We start from the raw sequence: 21,964 nt of genomic DNA, 5'->3' as shown, positions 1-21,964 counted from the left end.
TTGCATTATGCTGCACTAGTTAGAATGTCTAATGATTTTTATTTTTTTTTCCTTTGTGCAACTCTTTTATTATTATTATTTTTTAACAATATGCATTTTATTTTTTTTCTTTTTTATTATTTTTTTAATTGGAGGCTAGTTATTTTACAATATTATATCGATTGGTTTTGCCATACATTGACATGAATCCGCCCCGGGTGTACATGAGTTCCCCTTCCTGAACCCCCCTCCCACCTCCCTTCTCCCCTTATCCTCCCTCTGGGTCATCCCCTCATACCAGCCCCAAGCATCCTGTAACATGCATCGACCCTGAACTGGTGATTCGTTTCACATATGATAATATACATGTTTCAATGCCATTCTCCCAAATCATCCCACCCTCACCCTCTCCCACAGAGTCCCAAAGACTGTTCTATACATCTGTGTCTCTTTTGCTGTCTCGTATACAGGGTTATCATTTGCATCTTTCTATATTCCATATATATGAGTTAGTATACTGTATTGGTGTTTTTCTTTCTGGCTTACTTCACTCTGTATAATAGGCTCCAGATTCATCCACCTCATTAGAACTGATTCAAATGCATTCTTTTTAATGGCTGAGTAATACTCCATTGTGTATATGTACCAAAGCTTTCTTATCCATTCTTCTGCAGATGGACATCTAGGTTGCTTCCATGTCCTGGCTATTATAAACAGTGCTGAAATGAACATTGGAGTACATGTGTCTCTTTCAATTTTTAGAAATTAAGTTGCCAGTTTGAAAACGGCAAGGGCACATCATTGCAATAATTTCTCTATCTCATTTATTTCTATCATGATGCACATGATTCTCACACATGAAGATTATAAAAGTTCATTTAAAATGCTCTAAGATGTAGAAATTAATTTAATGTCTGTTTTCCCTGCTTGCAGGAAATCACAAGCATGCTACATTAATTCAGTGAAATTTTTATATTATGTTTTATGGAAGGAATTCAATAAGAGCTCACTTTCACAATGTTTTTATATGAATGTTATTTTTTTAATCAGCTGACATAAATCTGAGCACTCATTCTATCTGAAGAGTTAGTAATTCTTCTTTTATATTTCTATCTATCCTGCCCATTAACTTATTGTACCTATAACCTACGAATCTAATGTTAACTTGTAACCTGTTAACCTTGGTCATTCAGAATGTCAATTGGATTTCTTGGGCTAGTCTAAGATTCTAAACTATCTTTTTCAATGTGAGTATGACTATCCTAATGCATAACTAGAGGAGTTCCAGAAGATTAGGGATATATCGGTCATGTGTCATTTTGGGCATGCAGAGGATTAATGCATTGCTCCATAGATTTCAGTGAAACATCCCAGACTACTGATTAATGGTATAAATTTGGTGTCCGGAGAAACTCTGGATTGAAAGAAAAAAGTTTCCTTTGATTCCTCAAAAGGACACATCTATGTTTTAGTTATTTCCCTTATAATCTTCATATGTGGAGAAAACTAATATTTTGCTCAAGTATCTTTAAGACGTGCAAATGATCATCTAATATCCATGTTCTCTGCTAGGATATAAGGTAATCTTTCTTAAAATATAAAGCTATCCAGTTAATTAATAGTACTTCCTTTACATAATACTACCACACTGCTTTGATTGTTTTAGAATTAAAAACCTCAGTCAGTCAGTCAGTTCAGTTGCTCAGTCATGTCAGATTCTCTGTGACCCCATGAATCACAGCACACCAGGCCTCCCTGTCCATCACCAACTCCCGGAGTTCACTCAAACTCATGTCCATTGAGTCGGTGATGCCATCCAGCCATCTCATTCTCTGTCATCCCCTTCTCCTCCCGCCCCCAATCCCTCCCAGCATCAGAGTCTTTTCCAGTGAGTCAACTCATCGCATGAGGTGGCCAAAATATTGGAGTTTCAGCTCTAGCATCAGTCCTTCCAATGAACACCTAGGATTGATCTCCTCTAAAATGGACTGACTGGACCTCCTTGCAGTCCAAGGGACTCTCAGGAGTCTTCTCCAACACCACAGTTCAAAAGCATCAATTCTTCGGCGATCAGCTTTCTTCACAGTCCAACTCTCACATCCATACACAACCACTGGATAAACCATAGCCTTGACTAGACAGACCTTTGTTGGCAAAGTAATGTCTCTGCTTTTTAATATGCCATCTAGGTTGGTCATAACTTTCCTTCCATGGAGTAAGCGTCTTTTAATTTCATGGCTGCAATCAGCATCCACAGTGATTTTGGAGCCCCAAAAAATAAAGTCTGACACTGTTTCCACTGTTTCCCCATCTATTTCCCATGAAGTGATTCAACCAATTACCAAATTCTCCTGCCATTTCATCGTTTAAAGGTACATTGAAGCAAATTATCCATTTGTTGATATTGAATTGTTAGGTAATATAGCTATTTATCTGATTTTATATCTAGACTTTTAACATTGCTTAGTATCAGTTTAAATTTTCATAGCATTTATTATTTCATGCTAAATATGGTTATATGAATAGTAACATAATTTATGCTTTACTTTTCTATTTATACTTATGCATTCCAAAAACTTTCGGGCTTCCCTGATAACTCAGGTGGTAAAGAATCTGCCTGCAGTGCAGGAGACTCCAGTTCAACTCCTGGGTTGGGACGATCCGCTGAAGAAGTAATAGGCTACCCACTCCAGTATTCTTGGACTTCCCCTGTGGCTCAGCTTGTAAAGAATCTGCCTGCAATGCAGGAGACCTGGGTTTGATCCCTGGGTTGGGAAGATCCCCTGGAGAAGGGAAAGGCTACCCACTCCAGTATTCTGGCCTGAAGAGTTCCATGGACTATACAGGCCATGGGGTCACGAAGAGTCAGACACGACTGAGCAACTTTCACTTTCATTCCAAAAACTGTAAAGAAAATCACAAAAACACACAAATGTTTTTCTCAGCTGAGATTGCAATAAGAATAGATATCAGAGAGTTTGATAGCATAGCTTCTGATGAAAACCCAGATCTTTCTCATATGAAAATATGGATTTTATCTTTATCAAAGATTCATTGTCTTTGGATGTAATAACTTTCAGAGGGTCAAAAAGAATAGAGAGAGAAAGAAAGAAATTTGCAAACTAGGTATATCAAAAACTCATGGTAGGATTTATCAATATAAGTTATCTTAAACTAAGGCAAGTTTTTTTTACTCCTTTTTTTAAACTTTTTAATTTATATTAGGGTATAGGTGATTAACAATATTGTGATGGTTTCAGGTGAACAGCAAAGGGACTCAGCCATACATTTACACATATCTATTCTCCCCCAACTCCCTCTCCCACCCAGGCTGCCACATAACATTGAGCAGAGTTCCATGTGCCACATGGTAAGTTCTCAGTTATTTTGAGATCTGAGATATTCTGAGTTCATTTATCTTATATAATGATGTAGCAGGAATGTTAGCAGGTTCCATTAGAGATCTCACTTTTTCCAACCCCTGACTAGTGTTACAAAGTGTATCTTTTCTGAGGGGTGTCCTATAATAGAAAAGTTTAAAGAATGCCACACAAGGAGACATTTATGGTACCTTATTTAATATAGCCAAAAATCACATGGCAAAATTCATGTCTCATCTGTATATCCTCTTATATCTTTCTTAGACCTAAGCTACATGTCATATTTTTCATGAATAGAATAAAGCAGATCTTCATCTCCAAAGTTAGAGTAAAATGTGGGTGAAGCGTGTGATTAAAAAAAAGTGTTTTATATATCACAGGCTTCAGTTTACTCGGAACTTACCCAACATATTCCAAAGAAAATCCGGTTAAACAAAGTACCTCTTGGAGAGAGAATAAGAGATAAAATAAGCAATCATTTAATTCACTTTAGTAAAGCCTTTTAAGCATGCTTCCTAAGAAGTGAGAAAGATAATAACTCTAATGACTGGGAAACAGAATATTTTGCAAGCTACTTGCTTTCCAATCACCTCCTTATTGCAAAATTGAAGATGTAACTCTTTGAGTTACATCAGTTACAATACTGATGATAAATCAGTGTGATATGATTATTTTTAATGTACTTCAAAAGTTTTCACAAATTAAGTAACACATGTATAGTGAATCTGTTTTTTTCTAGCTACTTAATTATGAGAACAGGTTTCTCAATCTAGGCATTATACTGTAAAGGTACTCAGGAAAACTAGAATATATCTCATGCTGAATCGTTTATTTTTTGGCCACTCGCTTCATGTGGGATCTTATTTCCCTGACCAAGAAGCAAACCCACACCACCTGCTACACGATCCCTGAATCCCTGCATTGGAAGCATGGAATCTTAACCACTGCACCTCCAGGGAAGTCCCTGAATGATTTTTAATTCCAACAAGTTATAGTCATTCACAGTTATGTCAACTAATTGGGGGAGGATTACCTAAATCATTTAAAAAAGCAATTTGGATCCATTTCTCATAAGCTTTGGGGGGAGGGAGTTGGTTAAATTTTTTTAAAAATTTTAACTGTGGTAATCATTTCTGATAAATCTATTTTTTGATGATTATAAGCAAATGTGTCACATAGTTGTTTTTTCATTAACTATAAATTTTACTTTTACCTCAATTCAGAAGAATTTTTGAAAAATCTAGTGTCAGTTTCTACGAAGAGCAAGTTGAAAGGATAGCTATATTGTTGACCATAAAAAAAAAAAAGAAAAAAAGCCCACAGTCTCAAAGCTGCAGATTATTCAGAATTGTTACTAAGGACTAGGCTGGGAAGGCAGCCTCGCAGATATCTCTGAGGAACTATTCCAAAGAAGAAAAGGAAGATTTGGGATATATAAGAATATTTGCTTAAAAAAAAAAACAAAAACATGTAGTCAAACATCAAAAGATTACTGATTCAAATGGACATCTCAAGTTAGTGATTTTGGCATATTCCTATGTATGAGAAGATTCAAGAGTCTGGTTCACTGAAATTATTCTTCACACGACTGAGTGACCAACACAACACAATGCATCTTAACTATCTAGGGCTCCTATCCCATTTTCCTGCACCCTGAAATCCCCTCAGCGAGTACCAGCAGGGCAGCTGCAGTGGCTGACAGTTTGATGCAGACAACATTCCTTGTTTACTGAAATGGCAGTCAACATTTCTTGTCTACAGCTTCAACTGGAGTCAATGCAAGAATTTCAGTTATTATTAATGTCATGCTGCTGCTGCTAAGTCACTTCAGTCGTGTCCGACTCTGTGTGACCCCATAGATGGAAGCCCACCAAGCTCCCCCATCCCTGGGATTTTCCAGGCAAGAACACTGGAGTGGGTTGCCATTTCATAATCTCAGTATAATTACCAGGGAGGCTAATGCAGGGTGTGTGATAAAGTCATGGGAGGAGAGACCAAGAATTCAACAATTTAGAGCATCAGAAAATTGTGTAGTAAATGAAACAACTAAGAACTTTTACTCTAATGATGCTGGAATGACAAAGAATGAGTTAAGAGATAAAGTCTTCCAGGAAGGAGGGCAACCAGAGAGAGTGGAATATATAGTAGGATGATATGAGATTCAGAGGTTAGGGAAGAGGAAAGAGGAAGAAAGAATTCTCTGGAACAAGCTCTGAGATGATGAGAGGGTGCACCTCCCCTCTCTCTGCCCTTTAACAAAAGAAGCAAAAGCAGCTAGAGTTGGAGAGAGAGTAGGAAATCAACATATGATTGTTTTGAATCTAGTTCCTGCTTCACATCATAGATGAGAAAGTTATTTTTAACGTTTTGCAAATTCATAGTTACTTAATTGTGAAGAATTTTACAGTGCAGAATGTGAATATATATGAATACAAATTAGTCTCTTACACTGTCTACAGCTTTATTAAATTGATCACTCATATTTAGAATAATGAATCTCAGGCATTACAAATTCCTCCTGCAGATAACAAGGTAAATTATATCTTTCACTTTCTAAAATGGTAAAGTACACACATTCATTCTACTTCTAAATATGTTCAGCAGAAGAATTAAATAGGAAAAGGTTTTTATCTTGTATGTTATTAATGTAAGTCATTAATGAGTGCATAATTAATATATTACTCTTGGATACACATAATGGGAGATGAAACCCAATGTAATAGCTGGAATCTTTTAAAATGATTTTGAACGTTGTTTATTCATTTATTCATTTTTACCATTTCACTGATTTTCTGACAGAAGTAGAAATTCTGACTTCTTCCTTAGTATTCAACATCTGGTTGCCAATAGCAATGAGTCAGGCAAGCCTCAGGGCAGAGAATGCAGTACATTTGATTTGCCTGAATTTGAAAACAAATGCTTTAAATGAGAGTATTTAAACTTCTTATCGAGAAGATGAAATGCTAGTATTGGGGGTAAATACTTTTCCTATAAATTCCTTGGCTTGTTTTTTATCAGGCACTGAAAATTTTATAACATAGCATTTTTATTTTGCCTTAACTGCCTGGAAAGTCAAAGTAAAATTTGGGGTTCAACTCTAGCAACAAGCTATGTATTTGAACACAATTATTTCTCATGGTTTGAAAGGTCTTTAGTTATGTTTATAGATTTTAGTGCCCAATTAAATATTGTGTTAAATTTATAACACAATATCTTTTGGGATGAAGAACCATTTTAATAAAAGCGTAAATATTTTACATTTTTCTCCTCTTTCTGTTTGCTCTTCATATGGCATCTGTCTTCTGTTTTTCATGTAAAAAGAATAATTAAGGGAAACTATAATACTTTTCACACTTAAAAGTATTTCAAAAGGCTGCGGTAATTTTTCAACCAAAAAAAGAGTTCACTTATTTCTCAATATATCACTAATTCTGGGTTTTAACACAAAAATGCCTTTCAATACAATATTTACTAATATTAAATTGGTTAATTTATTGCATTAAGAAATTCCTAGCAGTTTCTGCTATTTTAATATAGATTGTATCAAAGATCAGAAATAACAAAAGTTAAACTGGTGAATCATTGCAGGAGTATTTAGTAAAACTTTATTATTCACACACCAAAAAGACAGATTGAGAACTGTGAGCATTCAAGCCAAAATATGGAATGAGGCTCAGAGGAATATTGTTATAAAGCAGCTTATAAGGTAAATAGACAGTAACTGTTCTTTACAGTGATTTTGTCTTAAATGATAGGGAATCAGTTAGTGGTTACCTCATATCAACCCTGGAAAACAACGTAAATTTTGCTTATGACTTCTAGAGGCATAAGCAAGAAATGACCCAGTTCAAGCTAGTCTTGCAAAGTAAGCTATATTAAGCTTTCCTTGTATAACTAAACTGATTTTGTCTGCTTAGGGAATTTTCAAGGCTGGTCTCCATTTGTTTTTAATTTTAACAGTAACTTGTTTCATAAAACAACTTGTTTTTTCTCTGTGCTTTTAAAATATTTTGAAAATAATGGATCAGCTTTGACACACATATCATTTTTTTCATATGTGAACTCCCATAACCCTTCTAGAAAATGCAATCGAATCTATTTTTAAGGATGAAACTAGAAACCAAATAGAACAGGTAACTGCTATGCTATTATCATATAGTACTGTGCCATCATTCTTTATGACTTCACCTGTGGTCTGGCAACTCAGTGAACGTGTTAGAATAGAAATACAGAAAAGCTCATTGAGGAAATGCTCTTTCTCTGCTGTACCACTTCACATTCAAGTTAAAATGTGAACTCAGAGGACTGGGGAAAGCAGTTTAACACCTCTAGATATATTCATGATTAATACTTGTACCTTAAAATACAAATTTCAGCAATTAAATGATTTGCATTCAGCAATTAAATGAAATTTCAAGTAAGTGTTTTATTAACCAAAGAATTAAAAACTACCTGGTTTTCATCTTCTTAAGTGGGTCAGATTCTTAGGAAAGAAGTGGCTGCCTTGGGCAGAGAGAGATGATGAATATAAATCAAATCGAAATGTAATATAACTCGTTCCACTTAAATGGTTTTTTAGAAAACTTGCTCTGGGTCCAAAAAAAAAAAAATGGTGCAAGAGATTGATAAGTTTTGTGTGACCTGAACTCAGATCAAGTAAACACGTGTAGCCTGAGTGCATTAAGAAGTAAATATGCCCAGTTCGGTCCGTTCACTTAACAGACATTTATTGTAGAGGAATGAGGTGCCAAACATGGCACAAAGTATACTTTCAAAAATCTGTCTTTGTAAAAGAAAATGACAACACACTATGCGTTCAGGACAGAATGATCAAAACAAGGCAAACCAAAGATCCCGTGACTACTACTTGATAGACGTGAACACAGAGAACCTGGAGGGTGGCAGGTACATTTTGACTCTGCAGGAGCAGGAAAGCATCACAGAGGACATAACTGAATTGGGACTTGAAAAATGTCTATAGTTTTGCCAGTTATGGAGAAATGGATAGGAATTTCACATGTAGGGAACAGAAGATGAGAATGCACAAAAGTGGCATATTTTCAGAAACATGAAAATTTGGGCAATTCTTGCATGGTTAAGTGGTGTGAAATAGAGCTAGAAAAGTAGAACTGGATCATATGAAAAAGCACCTCATGTGTAATAAATGTGAATTTTGTTCCCAGCAGAGATCAAGGAGTCAATAAATGTTTTATTTTACTTTGATTTACTTTAATTCAAGCATATGAAAATAATAATTCAAGCATATCAATTTTTTTAATTTTAAAATATTTTATGAAAATAACACTGGATATGAAGACTTAATGCAAGGAGGATACGGTTATTGTGATGTGAACTGCAAGTCTATTATAAGAAAGATCACAGAAAAATGTATATTTAAGAAACATATCTGATGTCACTGATTTGATATTGAGGAAGAAGATAGAGAACTGGGGGTAAGACAGATTTATTATAATAATTTCTATCAGAGAAGATAAGAAAACTTACCTGGTAAAACTGTATAAACTCAAGAAATGAGGTATCAAATTTGTGCCATCTATATTGAACAAAATGGACACTTAGTTATGTTCTCTTTTAGGATTGAAAGTAGGGAAATTCTCATAAGTAATATATTTTAAAATGTGTGTGCAGAGGGCAGTTCAGGTATTATTGCTCTTCCTCTGAAACCTGAGAAGACAAGATTTTAAAAAGGAACCAGACTCATTGAAACATAGACTACAGCAATGTGAGGTTATATCTTACAGTTTATGACTGTATGTGTTCCAGATATTTACTGAAGAGACTGAAATGTTTAAAGGGATTTTAAAATATATTTTGTCCCATTAATTTTAACATTTATTTTTGGATACTGATTTGCATTTTAGAAAGCCTAGGCTGTTATCACCCACCAGAGACGCAGTATCAGAATAGTTAACACGAGAGATCCTATACCCAGATAACTGGCCTCAAATACTGTTATTTATTAGCTGCATGATTTAAAGCAAGTGACTTACACTCTCCTTGCTGAAGTTTCTTCATCCGTAAAACAAGAATGATAATAAATAATACCATTATTAGTTGAGTACTGTAATTACAATGTGGAATAAATAATAAAAGTAAACACTGAATGCCCTTAGCAAAGGCTAGTAGGCCCTGATTTAATCATTTTTATATATTGTCTCATTAATTCCTTATGAAAAGCCCACAGATTAAGTATTATTACCCTGTTTACTGATGAGGAAGTCATGATGCAGAGATGCTGAGTCTCACTATTTGAATTCAGTCAGGGTTCACTGTCTTACAAGCACTTTATTTCTTGACTGTTTCATGGGTGACTTTTGCTGTAAGCTTCATAAGTAGGTAAGCTCATACATGTAAAGTATTTAGAACTTTACTTGCATGTCCAGCATTGACTAAGTGCCAGTAAGTGTTAATTGCTTTTCCTAGTACTACTCTTTTCTACTACAATTTAATAGTTCAAACCTTGAGAGAGTGAATATCAGAAGCTGAAGTGCTTGGTGTACACACGACCTCTTACATACGCATCTTCTCATTAGTAGAACTGGTACTTTTTATTAGAGAAGTCTCTGTTGCAACAGTTTGTTATTAGTAACATTCTCTCTGTTTTTTTATGTACTGGGTTTATTGTTTGTCTGACTTCCTAGATAATGGACTCATATGAGAAGAAAGTTTCTTTCCTCTGTTTCTGTTTTATACACAGCAAAGAGATGGACACATCACAGGCTTTTGGTAAATATTTATGATAAACAAAGGTGAACACAATAGAAGTAAGAATAGAATCATTTTTCCCTTAGTCACTTGCATAGATTATAACAAAAGCATTGAAATTAGAACATAGTGCATTATTTCTCTATGACCATCGACAAGGTGAAAAGCAGGCCCTTGTCATAAAAAAAGTGACTGTAAAAGAATCTTAAGTGAGGGTTCTCAGGCCCTCTTAATGGGAGCATTGTCTTTCCCCTGGATCTCCCACCTGCTATGTCTGAAGAGAAGCATAAGAAGGAAAGTATGTTTCTTAGCATCACAGCAAAGATGCAGGTGGCGGAAAATAGTTGACTTCAGTGAAGAAATTGTTCTTACTCCAAAAGAGATATCTATATTAATGTACCATGCAGAATAATATGGCACCTATGGAACTTTTTACCCTTATAGACTCGTCTGTCTTATTCCTATTTGAGAGTTAATACCACCATATGATTTCCCCCTTCATGTTCTCAACAAGAATAAACTCCTAGGGATATTGCTATATATATCTTAATATCTGAAACTAGACACTAGCTTTCAAAGATTTGGAGCACAGAATTATAAAGGATCATGAAGAGGGACTGTTTTAAAAGAGTGAAAAACAAAGATTTATTAGTGGAGGTTATCTTCTTATATGGAGATCTTTGGGAAAATGAGCACAATAAATGTCAAATTTGGTAAAAAGTAACTTCTTGATAGTAATTTTCATCTAAGAATGTGTTTGTAATCGGATTTATAAATTAAGATTTCTTGAAATAGTTGCTATTAGTTTTATCATCATATATATTTTAATCACATGTATATATTTTAATTAATTGTGTTATAATTAATATACAGAGTGTATATTGTGTAAAAGATCATGGTGTGGTCCTAAGAGGTATAAGCCATGGTTCTAATCCCAAAAGTTGTCATTGGGGTGATATATAACACAGAAATGATAGTGTGACTTGTCAATGAAAACAGTGCTCTTACATGGACTGCATTTTGTCTGTGAAAAATGTTACTCAATTTTGATTAATTTCACCTGATCACATTTTAATAAATTTGTATAACATATCATACTGATATCCACCTGAATATCTGTGGAGAATTGTTCATGACCTCTGATAGCTGTATGTTTATAGCATAGTCAGTAAAAAGATTGCTGTTTTTATTATAGTAAAATTTTAATCTAGATACAAAATTTTAATTCAGAGGGGAAGTTTGGTGGAATTGTGTAATGAAAAGGAAAGAATGCCAGGGATAGAACCTCAATTGGATCTCGGTGGTTAGAGTAAGAGAAGGTTGATATGTTGTAAACAAAGAGATGCAATGATTAAATTTTCAGTTCTAACCCACATCTCTTTCTCTGTTAGATCAACTGAAATGCTTATTGCCTCTTTAAAATGAACTTTTCTCTCATCTTAAAATATTTAATAAAAATATCTATTTTAATATACTTACATAGTCCTTGTATATTCTAATGATTATGCTCGTATGCTGTAGATCACAGAAATTCATGTTTAATAATTCAAATAAGAGCACATAGTGTCATCAGTTTTTCCCTCATAATCATTGAGATGCAAATCAAAACCACAATGAGATACCATTTCACACCAGTCAGAATGGCTGCTATCCAAAAGTCCACATGCAATAAATGCTGGAGAGGATGTGGAGAGAAAGGAACCCTCTTACACTGTTGGTGGAAATGCAAACTAGTACAGCCACTATGGAGAACAGTGTGGAGATTCCTCAAAAAACTGGAAATAGAACTGCCATATGATCCAGCAATCGCACTCCTGGGCATACACACCGAGGAAACCAGAATTGAAAGAGACACATGTACTCCAATGTTCATTGCAGCACTGTTTATACTAGCCAGGACATGGAAGCAACCTAGATGTCCATCTGCAGACGAATGGATAAGAAAGCTTTGGTACATATACACAATGGAGTATTATTCAGCCATTAAAAAGAATACATTTGAATCAGTTCTAATGAGGTGGATGAAACTGGAGCCTATTATACAGAGTGAAGTAAGCCAGAAAGAAAAACACCAATACAGTATACTAACGCATTTATATGGAATTTAGAAAGATGCAAATGATAACCCTGTATACGAGACAGCAAAAGAGACACAGATGTATAGAACAGTCTTTGGGACTCTATGGGAGAGGGTGAGGGTGGGTTGATTTGGGAGAATGGCATTGAAACACGTATGTTGTCATATGTGAAACGAATCACTAGTTCAGGGTCAATGCATGTTATAGGATGCTCGGGGCTGGCATGCGGGGATGACCCAGAGGGAGAATAAAGGGAGGAGGGAGGTGGGAGGGGGGTTCAGGAGGGGGAACTTATGTAAACCCGGGGCGAATTCATGTCAATGTATGGCAAAACCAACCAATATAATATTGTAAAATAATTTGCCTCCAATAAAAAATAAATTAATTACCAAAAAAAATCCTAATAGTCATATATATTATATAATAAAAATATTAAAATATATGAATGAAAATGCTGCTAACATATTTTTACAATGTTCCGAACTGCAAGTTGCTTTATAGGCTTCTGCTTTTTCTGACATTCAAATTAATTCCATTTTTTAAAAGCATAGGCAACATATATTTAATTCTTCCAGTTTAAAATAAAATATTTTTGTGCTTTAGTGAGCCATCCTCTTTGTGCAGTTTCCTTACAGGGCATAATTATTTGCAAACAGTCCTTACTCCACAACCATATTGTTAACAGAATTTGAACATATCATTTGAAAGGAATGATGGAATTAATTAAATATACTTCATATATTTTCAAAAATGAATGTCTGCAGCTTAGAAACACCTATGCAAAAAGGACTAGATTTGTTTTTAGCTACAGATAACACACTTTCGATTTGTGCCAAAAATAAATGAGTTGTGATGAGACAGGATGAAATTGGCTTTTTTTTTTAAACTATGTCTCACTTTTGAGAACACATTTGTTCTTGAAAATGTAGAAAATTACTTTTAAAAATTAAGCCTTAGTTTAGACATACTAACAAAGTCCACTTTCAAAGGAAAATTTGTGTGCATGAGTGTGTGTTTGTGTATCTTTGCTTGGTGCTTTTCATCTAGTCAGAAGGGGAAAAAATAACTCTAGAAAAAGTATATAAAATCTTATGTATATTCAAGTCACAAATTTCAAATTCTGTTCTCAAAAGAGTTTTTATATGATATAAGTATGAAAGCATTTTATTTACGTTAACATAGAGATGAGAAACCACTTACATTTTAAGGATGACGTTGAGAGAGATTTTCATAGTTTCAATATCTTGGGTACAGGCTCCATGAGGACATGTATTGTTTTATATTTTGATCCCTGAAATGTCCCAGGCCTGTACTTAATATATTCTCATTATTATCAAAATATTTTTGCTCAATGAATAAATGAATGAACTATTTGTAAATGATCACCGTGCTTGTTTTAGATCATAAAAATATGAGAAGAGTCAGTTACTTGTCTGAGGCGGTGGCAATAGCCTAGTACATAGATTTCTAAAACAGTGATATTGTCCTTCAAATAAATTATTTTACTGTTGAGTGCTAAATTGTGATAAAAGTAAACATCTAAGCAAAATTATTTATGCTAAAAGATAAACTATCTTACATTCTCTTATTCTATATACCGCCCTTCTTAAATCATCTTATGACTTAAAAATCATTCCTACAAGAGCTAGATACATAAGGTAATATCAATTTTATTATGATGATTTATTTGTCCATTCAGTAAACATTTAGTAAATGCTTTCCTTCAGCGGTATGCTAGGTAGTGGGAATAAAATTTGTCAACATGACTGCTATGGTTCTTGTCCCATGGACATTTCCTCTTGTGACAGAAACAAATTAAAAACAAGTAAACACATACATTAGCAAAATAAATGTGTCTTGGGATAAGTGCTCTGAACAAAATAAATGGAGATCGGGAGTTTGAGGATTGAATGAATCTGTAGTTACAGTGATCAGGGGAGGCACTTTCAAGGAGGAAACATTTAAGCTTAGACCTGAAAGTTGCAAGTTCAACTTAAAAAGGGACTTCCCCATTTCCACAGAGTTTAAAATATCTCTGAAGGCAGGCATCTATGCCAATGGAAGGGCAAGAAAAAGAGAAGTTACTGCAGCAGTGATGTACGATAATCAGTAGTGTTGGAAATGTTTGCACCCAGTAGTTAATTCCTATTTATCCAAATGGAAACATTCCTATTATGTCAAATAGTTATTATGAAGCACCCTTATTATTTTGTGTTTTTCAAACAGTGTTTGGGGTGTTAAAAGAGCTGCTTAATATAAAACAAAGAAGTAGAATTTTGATAATACCCAAACAAGTGCAATATAATTTTATATATAAAATCTTGACTATATTTCTATTTTTTATTTGATTTCTTTATTTTATACATGTTTCCCAGGATAGTCCACTGGTCTTACAGTCTGACAGGAATGTAACAGTGAATGCAAGAAATCACATGGGGCAGTTAACTGGACAGCTGACAGTAGGTGAGTGCTTTGGGGTAAAGATTGCTCATACCATCTTACTCCATTTAAAGCTCTGTGGTTGTTTAAGTTGGGAAAAGCAAAATATATTTTTTCTCTAATATATTATTTCTTTCTATATATATATAGACATTCCCATGCAGCCCTATTAGCTTTCACAGGATTTGATTTGTCATAGGCTAGTTAAGGTCATTGTTACCCTTGTCAATGTGTTAATGTGAGACTGAATTACATATATTTTGCTTTTATTACTCTTGAATTATGAAATGCACCATTTTCTAACAAATATCTCCCTAGTATATTAAATTATAGTAAATAAGCTTAAATAAACATGAGATGCAAAATCATTTATCTTTTTTCTAAATAAATAATTTACTAAATATTATCTGCTTGTATAAATTAGAAATGACATAATTGAATATAAACTTAACATTGACCAATTATAAATTTGATGTTGAAATTATATATAGTTAAGGTTTATAGGCTTTAGAAGTTGTTAGTATGTTTATGATAAAATATTACTAATGTTTTCTCATTGTCAAAAATTTAGAGATTCATATTACATGGCATTGTTATTTAACTTAATTTCTATAAGAGAAATGGGAAATTAAGAGTCAGATAAAATTATGTAAAATAATACAAAGACTTGATTTTTGTTTAATTGCTAATATATTTTTGAAATACTGTATTTTTTTGTGGGAAAACTACCTAATACTTATTGATATTGTATGTATGTGATAGTATATTATAGACTAAACTGCAATTTGGGGAACTAAGTTATCTTTACTTTGAAGAGAAATTAATTATCATTTAATGCAAATATATATTTCCAGTATTTCTGATTAAATTGCACAAGAGTATGACAATGAAATGTGAGATTCATAAACGTGAGCTTAATTCTGTCCACTTATTTCTAGGTATATGAAATAATGTTTGTTATGTGTTTGCTTCAATGAAGCCAAATTAAAACTTACATTGTGAAATTTTGTATTCAAAAATATATATAATTAAATTTTATTTATAATTATTTATTTTGTATTTTCTTTACACTGTAAAATACTGTCAGCAGAGATCTATCAATTGCTATAATTTGATAGTATTTTCTGGTATGATATCAATTACAAGGGGCTTTCCAGGTGACACTAGTGGTAAAGAATCCAGATGACAAAACAGTAGACACAAGAGACATGGGTTTGATCCCTGAGTCAGATAGATCCCTGGAAGAGGAAATGGCAACCCCAGTATTCTTGCCTGGGAAATCCCATGAACAGAAGAGGCTAGCTGGCTGGAGTCCACGGGATCACAGAGTCAGACAGACTGAGTGCTCGAACGCACGGACACACACTCACACATCTATTACAAAGGGGAACTATAGGCTAATGGACTAAAAATTAGAGAGAAGAAATATATCTATGGACACAAAAGTGATTCAAAAACACCAGGTACTTAATTTAAATGTTCATGTCAGTTAACTATTGCTATGTTGGAACTACAGAAACAGGCCTAAACTGGGCAGATTTTCTCTCTTTTTTTTTTTTTTTTTAGTGTAGAGAACTCTTAACCTAGAATAGAACTTTATTTTGCATTCTTTTCTAGAGTAAAAAAAAAAAGGTCGTTAGTGGAAATACCAACCTGTAAATTAAACACACAAAGATTACATACCAATGTCGACTGTCAAATACGACCATTACATAACTAGTGTACTGCCTATGGAGCAAAGTGGCTGTTTGATTATATGAAGGATAATCAAATATCATTTACATTTCACTGCCTGCTTTCCTGCAGGAAACATAAAGAATGATAGCATTGGACTTATGTTTTCAACCACTGTTCTAAATTCATTTTAATATAGAATCAATACTTGCCAGTTATGTATGGGAAAAGAGAGAAGAATGAAGAGAGAGAGAGAAGGAGTGGTGGGTTTGGGGAGAAAGATTAAGCTTAGTTTTAACTGAAGCAAATCAATAAGTTAATGATGCACCAGCATATTTCTGCAGATAGAAGCACACTCATTCCAATGAGGCTTAACCTGAAAACTTTTAATATCCTGCTCCTCTGGGTGTACTGTTGATGACCTCGGTCTTTTCACCACTTTATATTTCCCACTAACCAGAAAACAAAGGAAGAGTAGATAAAGGGGACTCGGAGAGGGATAATGTATTCACATCTGGAGTCACACCATATAGGACTCAAAAAGAAAAAATTATCTCTTGGAGACTCAGTTTTCTCATCTCTAAAACAGAGATAAGGACATTTATTTAGACCTGTACGTAAGAAATGGGGAAATTTCACTGTCTGCAAATCTTAGGGAATTATGTTGCTAATCTGTTATTATTTGAATGATGGTGTTTATAAATTTTGGTGTCACTTGAGTTACATTGTTAGAGTGTGAAAGAATACATGTTGTATTGTAATACTGTTGCAAAGATATACCACAAAACACATCACAGCAAGTGTGCCTGATGTGTGGATAAAGCTTTAATCATGTCAGGATAAAATTATCTTTAGGTATAATTTGAAGAGATATTCGGACAAATTTAAGTAAGGTATTCAATCACTGTTCATTTTTAATCATTGACATAAAATAACCATTTTAAGCCTCTTTTCATACTTCCTTTTTTTTATTTTTCTGTTTTTATTTAGGGACGTGGTCATATATATATATATGAAGTAAAAGTGTTAGTCGCTCACTAGTGTCCAACTCTTTGAGAACCAATAAACTGTAGCCTGCCAGCCTCATCAGTCCATGGAATTCTCCAGGCCAAGATACTGGAGTGGACTGCCATTGCCTTCACCAGTGGATCTTCCCAACCCAGAGACAGAACTCAGGTCTCTGGCATTGCAGGCAGATTCTGAGCCACTGGAGAAGCCTGTGTGTGTATATATATATAGAGAGAGAGAGAGAGAGAACCTGCCTGTCAGTGAAGGAGACATGAGATCAATCCCTGGGTCGGGAAATTCCCTGAAGAAGGAAATGGAAACCCACTCCAGTATTCTTGCCTGGGAAATCCCATGGACATAGAAGCCTGGCGAGTTACAGTCCATGGGGTCACAAAAAAGTCAAACACGACTTATTGACTAAACAACAATATGTGCCAGTTCAGGCATAATAAAAACTAAAACTAAATAGTTTACCCTTGGGTAAATTTTTAAAAAGACAAAATTTGTGTGTGCTTGAAGTTCCAGGCTTTACATAAATTTCTGATAATATCAGAATCTCCCCACAAAGTTTGACTCTATTTTATGACCTTCATAACATAGTTGAAGATCAATGAACTCAAGATTTCTTCCTACAGATTTCTCTTCTTAGAATAAAGCTGAAAGAGAGGTATAAGATTATTTGTGGGAAGTGGGTAAAGAAAGTACAGGATCCCAGAAGTTCAGACTCCTTGAAGAAAAAAAAGAACTTAATTCTCAGAATCATTCTCCAAGTCAAATTTCCTTATTTTTCAATCGGTAATTAATTCCTATGTAATCAGGTCATTCCTTTTTTATACAAGAGATGAAAACAGTCTGATTTTAGGTGTTACATGTTCATATATGTTGATAGTATGGTACTTTATATTTTTCAGAACATTTCAATCAAACAATATAGGTAAAATATGTAAATCATATACTAGTATTGTGAAACTTGTCATAGTCAGGAAAATTCTACAATGTGATATGTAAAATAATAACTATTTCCATAGGGCATTGCAGATGAAATATTGTCATGCAGTTTTTATATAAACACTATTCATAATACTGATAATAGTGACAATTAATGCTATAGTAATTAGATTTGCTAAAAATATAATAACCTTTACCACAGTATAATGGAGATAATTTGTTATCTTTTATTTACCAATAACATTATATTGATCTATAATGGAAAATATTTAAACTACTCTCATAAGTAGTTTAAACAATATAAATGGGAATTTCAACAAAATAATTTGGTTTTTTTGTAGCTCTTAGCCAATTTTGATCAAGGTATGTAATTCTATGTTGCTTTTTCTTACATTCCCTTACAGGTATTGCTTATCTTTGATAAAGTAATAGCTAAAAGTAATAAGATTTTTTTTTTCATCTCTTACACCTTTTGTCATCTGTCTATAGTTGGAGGATAAAAATAAAAGGATAAACTGAAAAGTTGAACAAGGAATGACAGTAGCGGTTAGAACTAGTTTTTGTTCTTAATTATTTTTCTCCTATAGCCCTCTTATTTAAATCTCAGTCACAAACAATGATGTTTGAGAAACCCAGAATTGCTGTTAATGGAGTCCTGTGTCATAAACAAGTTCCATGATACCATGTCTACCATTATCCCAGTAAAGCATTAAGACTAATTGTGTATTAAATAATTATAATGTCATTGTCCTAAAATTTACTTTTCAAATGTGCCCCAAATCGCAACTGTGTGCTTCAAATGGAATCTCATATGTCATCATAACTTTACTTGTTTAGCTCTCAATACATTTAGAGAATCAATTAACTCCTAGGAACTGCTAGCTATTATCGTCAGATCATTTACTCATCTTTGATATTCTTAAATCCATTTATCAAAAATCAGTGACATAACCAAATTATATAAAAACGGTAATTATAATCTACCAATATAACACCTCATTTTTTCCTTTCTTCTATATATCTTCAATGCTCAGAGTCATGGTTGTCTTAAGTCTGACTCTATGGTAATAAGAGAGAATGCAATTTGTAAGAAGTTAAACAAAATATTTACATTTAGTTCTAGTTTTCTTTTAATATTTCAAATTTTGAGGCTTAAGCACCATATATAATGAAAATGTTTATTAACAGCTTCTGTAGCAGGGTTGATTCTGTGATTTCTTCTGAAAGAGCTTGCCTTCATTGCTTAAGGGGATTTATGAGGGGGCCCATCAGAGAGTAGGACATATAAGCAGTCTTTATGCCCAAACAGAGGTGTCTGTACCCATCCTTTTCCTTTTCCCGGGGCTGTCAATCAGCTATGCACTTAAAAATCAAATATGTTTTACTCATGTCTAGAGAAGATACACTGAAGAAGGGGCCGGCTACCCACATCAGTATTCATGGGATTCCCTGGTATCTCAGATAGTAAAAAAATCTGTCTGCAATGCAAAAGACCTGGGTTGAGAAGATCCTCTGCAGGAGGGCATAGCAACCCATGCCAGTATTCTTGCCTGGAGAATCCCATGGACAGGGGATCCTGACAGGCTAAAGTCCATGGGTTGCAAAGAGCTGGACACGACTGAGCAACTCAGCACAGCACACCTCAGAGAAGATAACCTTGATAAACAAACTTACACATTAATTATAGTTCTGTAAGGAAAATATTTTTATTTGTTTTCTTATCATTTTGAGTAAATATACACAAATGAATGCAGTCTACAGGACAAAACAAATATTTTTGAAATATATTAAGCTTATAAGGATACAAGTAAAAATGTACTAATGTACAAAATTACATTTAGTACATTATTTGTCCATAGGAAAGCCATTTGTATCCTATTGATTACTTAAACTATATTGACCTTCCCTGTAATAAAGGTGTAAAGGGAAATGTGACTGATGGCATGATCCCACTCTATTTAAGGAGAAATATATAAGCTTCTTATAGGAAATCAGATATTCTTCTTCACATACCCTGAATTAAAAAGTATACATTGTTTAGTTGAAATAAAACAAGATGATAGTGTAGACTATTTTTAGCACCTATTTCAAAAAAAGCATTGGGTGTGCTAATACTCTGGCAAAATGCTTTGAATAAGGCTGAGCTCACAAAAGCAAAATGCTGTTATATAAAAGCATTATAGGGAGCAAGAAACATAACATGTTTACCAGTTCAACTTAATTCAGTAATAAGAATATATATTTATCTGCAAGAGATCATGTGTGTGTCTTTTAAATATTCCTTAAATGACATGCACTTTAACCTAGGCTTGTTATCAATCAGAGAAAGTAAGAACCCAAATCCTCAGTGATTATTACTGGATCTTTTCATTTAAGAAATAAAGTGAACCTGTGGTAAAGCTGACATCCTTCAGTACAAACTGAAAACACTAAGTTTCAACTATGTTGATGTCTCTGCCCACCTCAGTACATTCAAGACAGACAGACAGACAGACAGACAGACACACACACACACACACACACACACACACACACACACACACACACACACACACACACCCCTCCCCACAGCAACAGGCCTCCCCACAGAACTGGTATATGGAGAGTACTGGGAATCATTCCTGAGTCTACTATTGCATATAGTAGGATTGGTTGACACAGAAGCATTTTATTTCATGCAATTAATTAATTATGCCAAGGGTTAATTTGTCAAAACCATGGCAAAATAAAAATTCAGTAACACAGGCAGTGAGTAAAATAACAAAATTTTAAGGGAACTGTTACTATTAAGAATTTAATACACACTAATGCAGATTAGATTGTCAAAACCACTGAGCAAGTTTCTAATGTTCCACAAACTTATGCTATACATCTGTCAGTCTCACAAAATATGCTTGCTAAAAAGGCATTCTAATGTGACTAATTATTAAGATGTTTTAGAAAACCAAAAAAACCAGCCCATAAAATTAATGAAAATTATCTTTAAATTATAGGAATATATGAATTTTCACTAATACTATTGTGAATCTAATCATATGAATTATATATCACATTGTTGTAGAAGAGTGTGTTGACCTAGAAATCATAATGTTCTCATAAACGAGTTTTAGAAAGAAATTATGTTTTGATAGTTAATAACATAGATTCAGGGGACAACATGATCCTAAATGTGTCATTTCCAGCTCTGTGACCATATGCAAATTTCTCTGGGCAGTCTCTCCAGGCTTCTGTGAGAATAACACAAGTACTAATACAATAGATGTGGGAATGAAATCAGTGAATATAAGTGAAGTGCTTGGAACATTTCCTGGAGCAATGTATGCATTATGTATATGCTAGTAATTATAAATTTTATTTCATCTACCTGTAAATAATTCTGTATAGTTGACCATATATTTTCCTTATCTATAAAATGAATATTCTTTGAGATTGTCTCCATGGTTCTTTCCTGTTCCAAGTCTTAAAAGTGAAAAATTATTTTTTTATGTTTAGAGAAATTAGTTGATAAATCCTCTGGTCAATTAACTTTCCCACACTCCTGTCAAAAAATTACATCTAATTTGATTATTGACATCTTAGCCCCAAATTATATATACATATTTTTCATTGAAATGGAGAATGTAAATAAGCACAACTAAATCAGCATGTTGTGATTCTTTCATCAGATTTTGGTTTATAAAAAAGTTTGTTTTTTATTGAAAGTTAATCCACAAAATAATTCAACAAGTGCCG

General features: G+C 33.8%; 1 protein-coding gene across 3 annotated transcripts in view; it reads left to right on the top strand.

The window, feature by feature from the left end:
• SGCZ (sarcoglycan zeta) overlaps nucleotides 1-21,964 on the top strand; it is a 407,822-nt gene that overhangs the window by 279,052 nt on the left and 106,806 nt on the right. For all 3 annotated transcript variants that reach the window (XM_088832535.1, XM_088832536.1, XM_055416515.1), the window contains one exon: nucleotides 14,539-14,626. In XM_088832535.1, the coding sequence (XP_088688661.1) occupies nucleotides 14,539-14,626 (88 nt within the window). The remainder of the gene's footprint in view (nucleotides 1-14,538; nucleotides 14,627-21,964) is intronic.

The sequence above is a fragment of the Moschus berezovskii genome, chromosome 26 (genome assembly GCF_049115385.1).
Source record: "Moschus berezovskii isolate FMDL1 chromosome 26, NW_MosBer_1.0, whole genome shotgun sequence".
Classification (NCBI taxonomy): Eukaryota; Metazoa; Chordata; class Mammalia; order Artiodactyla; family Moschidae; genus Moschus; species Moschus berezovskii.
Note: the sequence above shows the minus strand (reverse complement) of the source record. Positions and strands in the feature narration are given on the sequence as shown.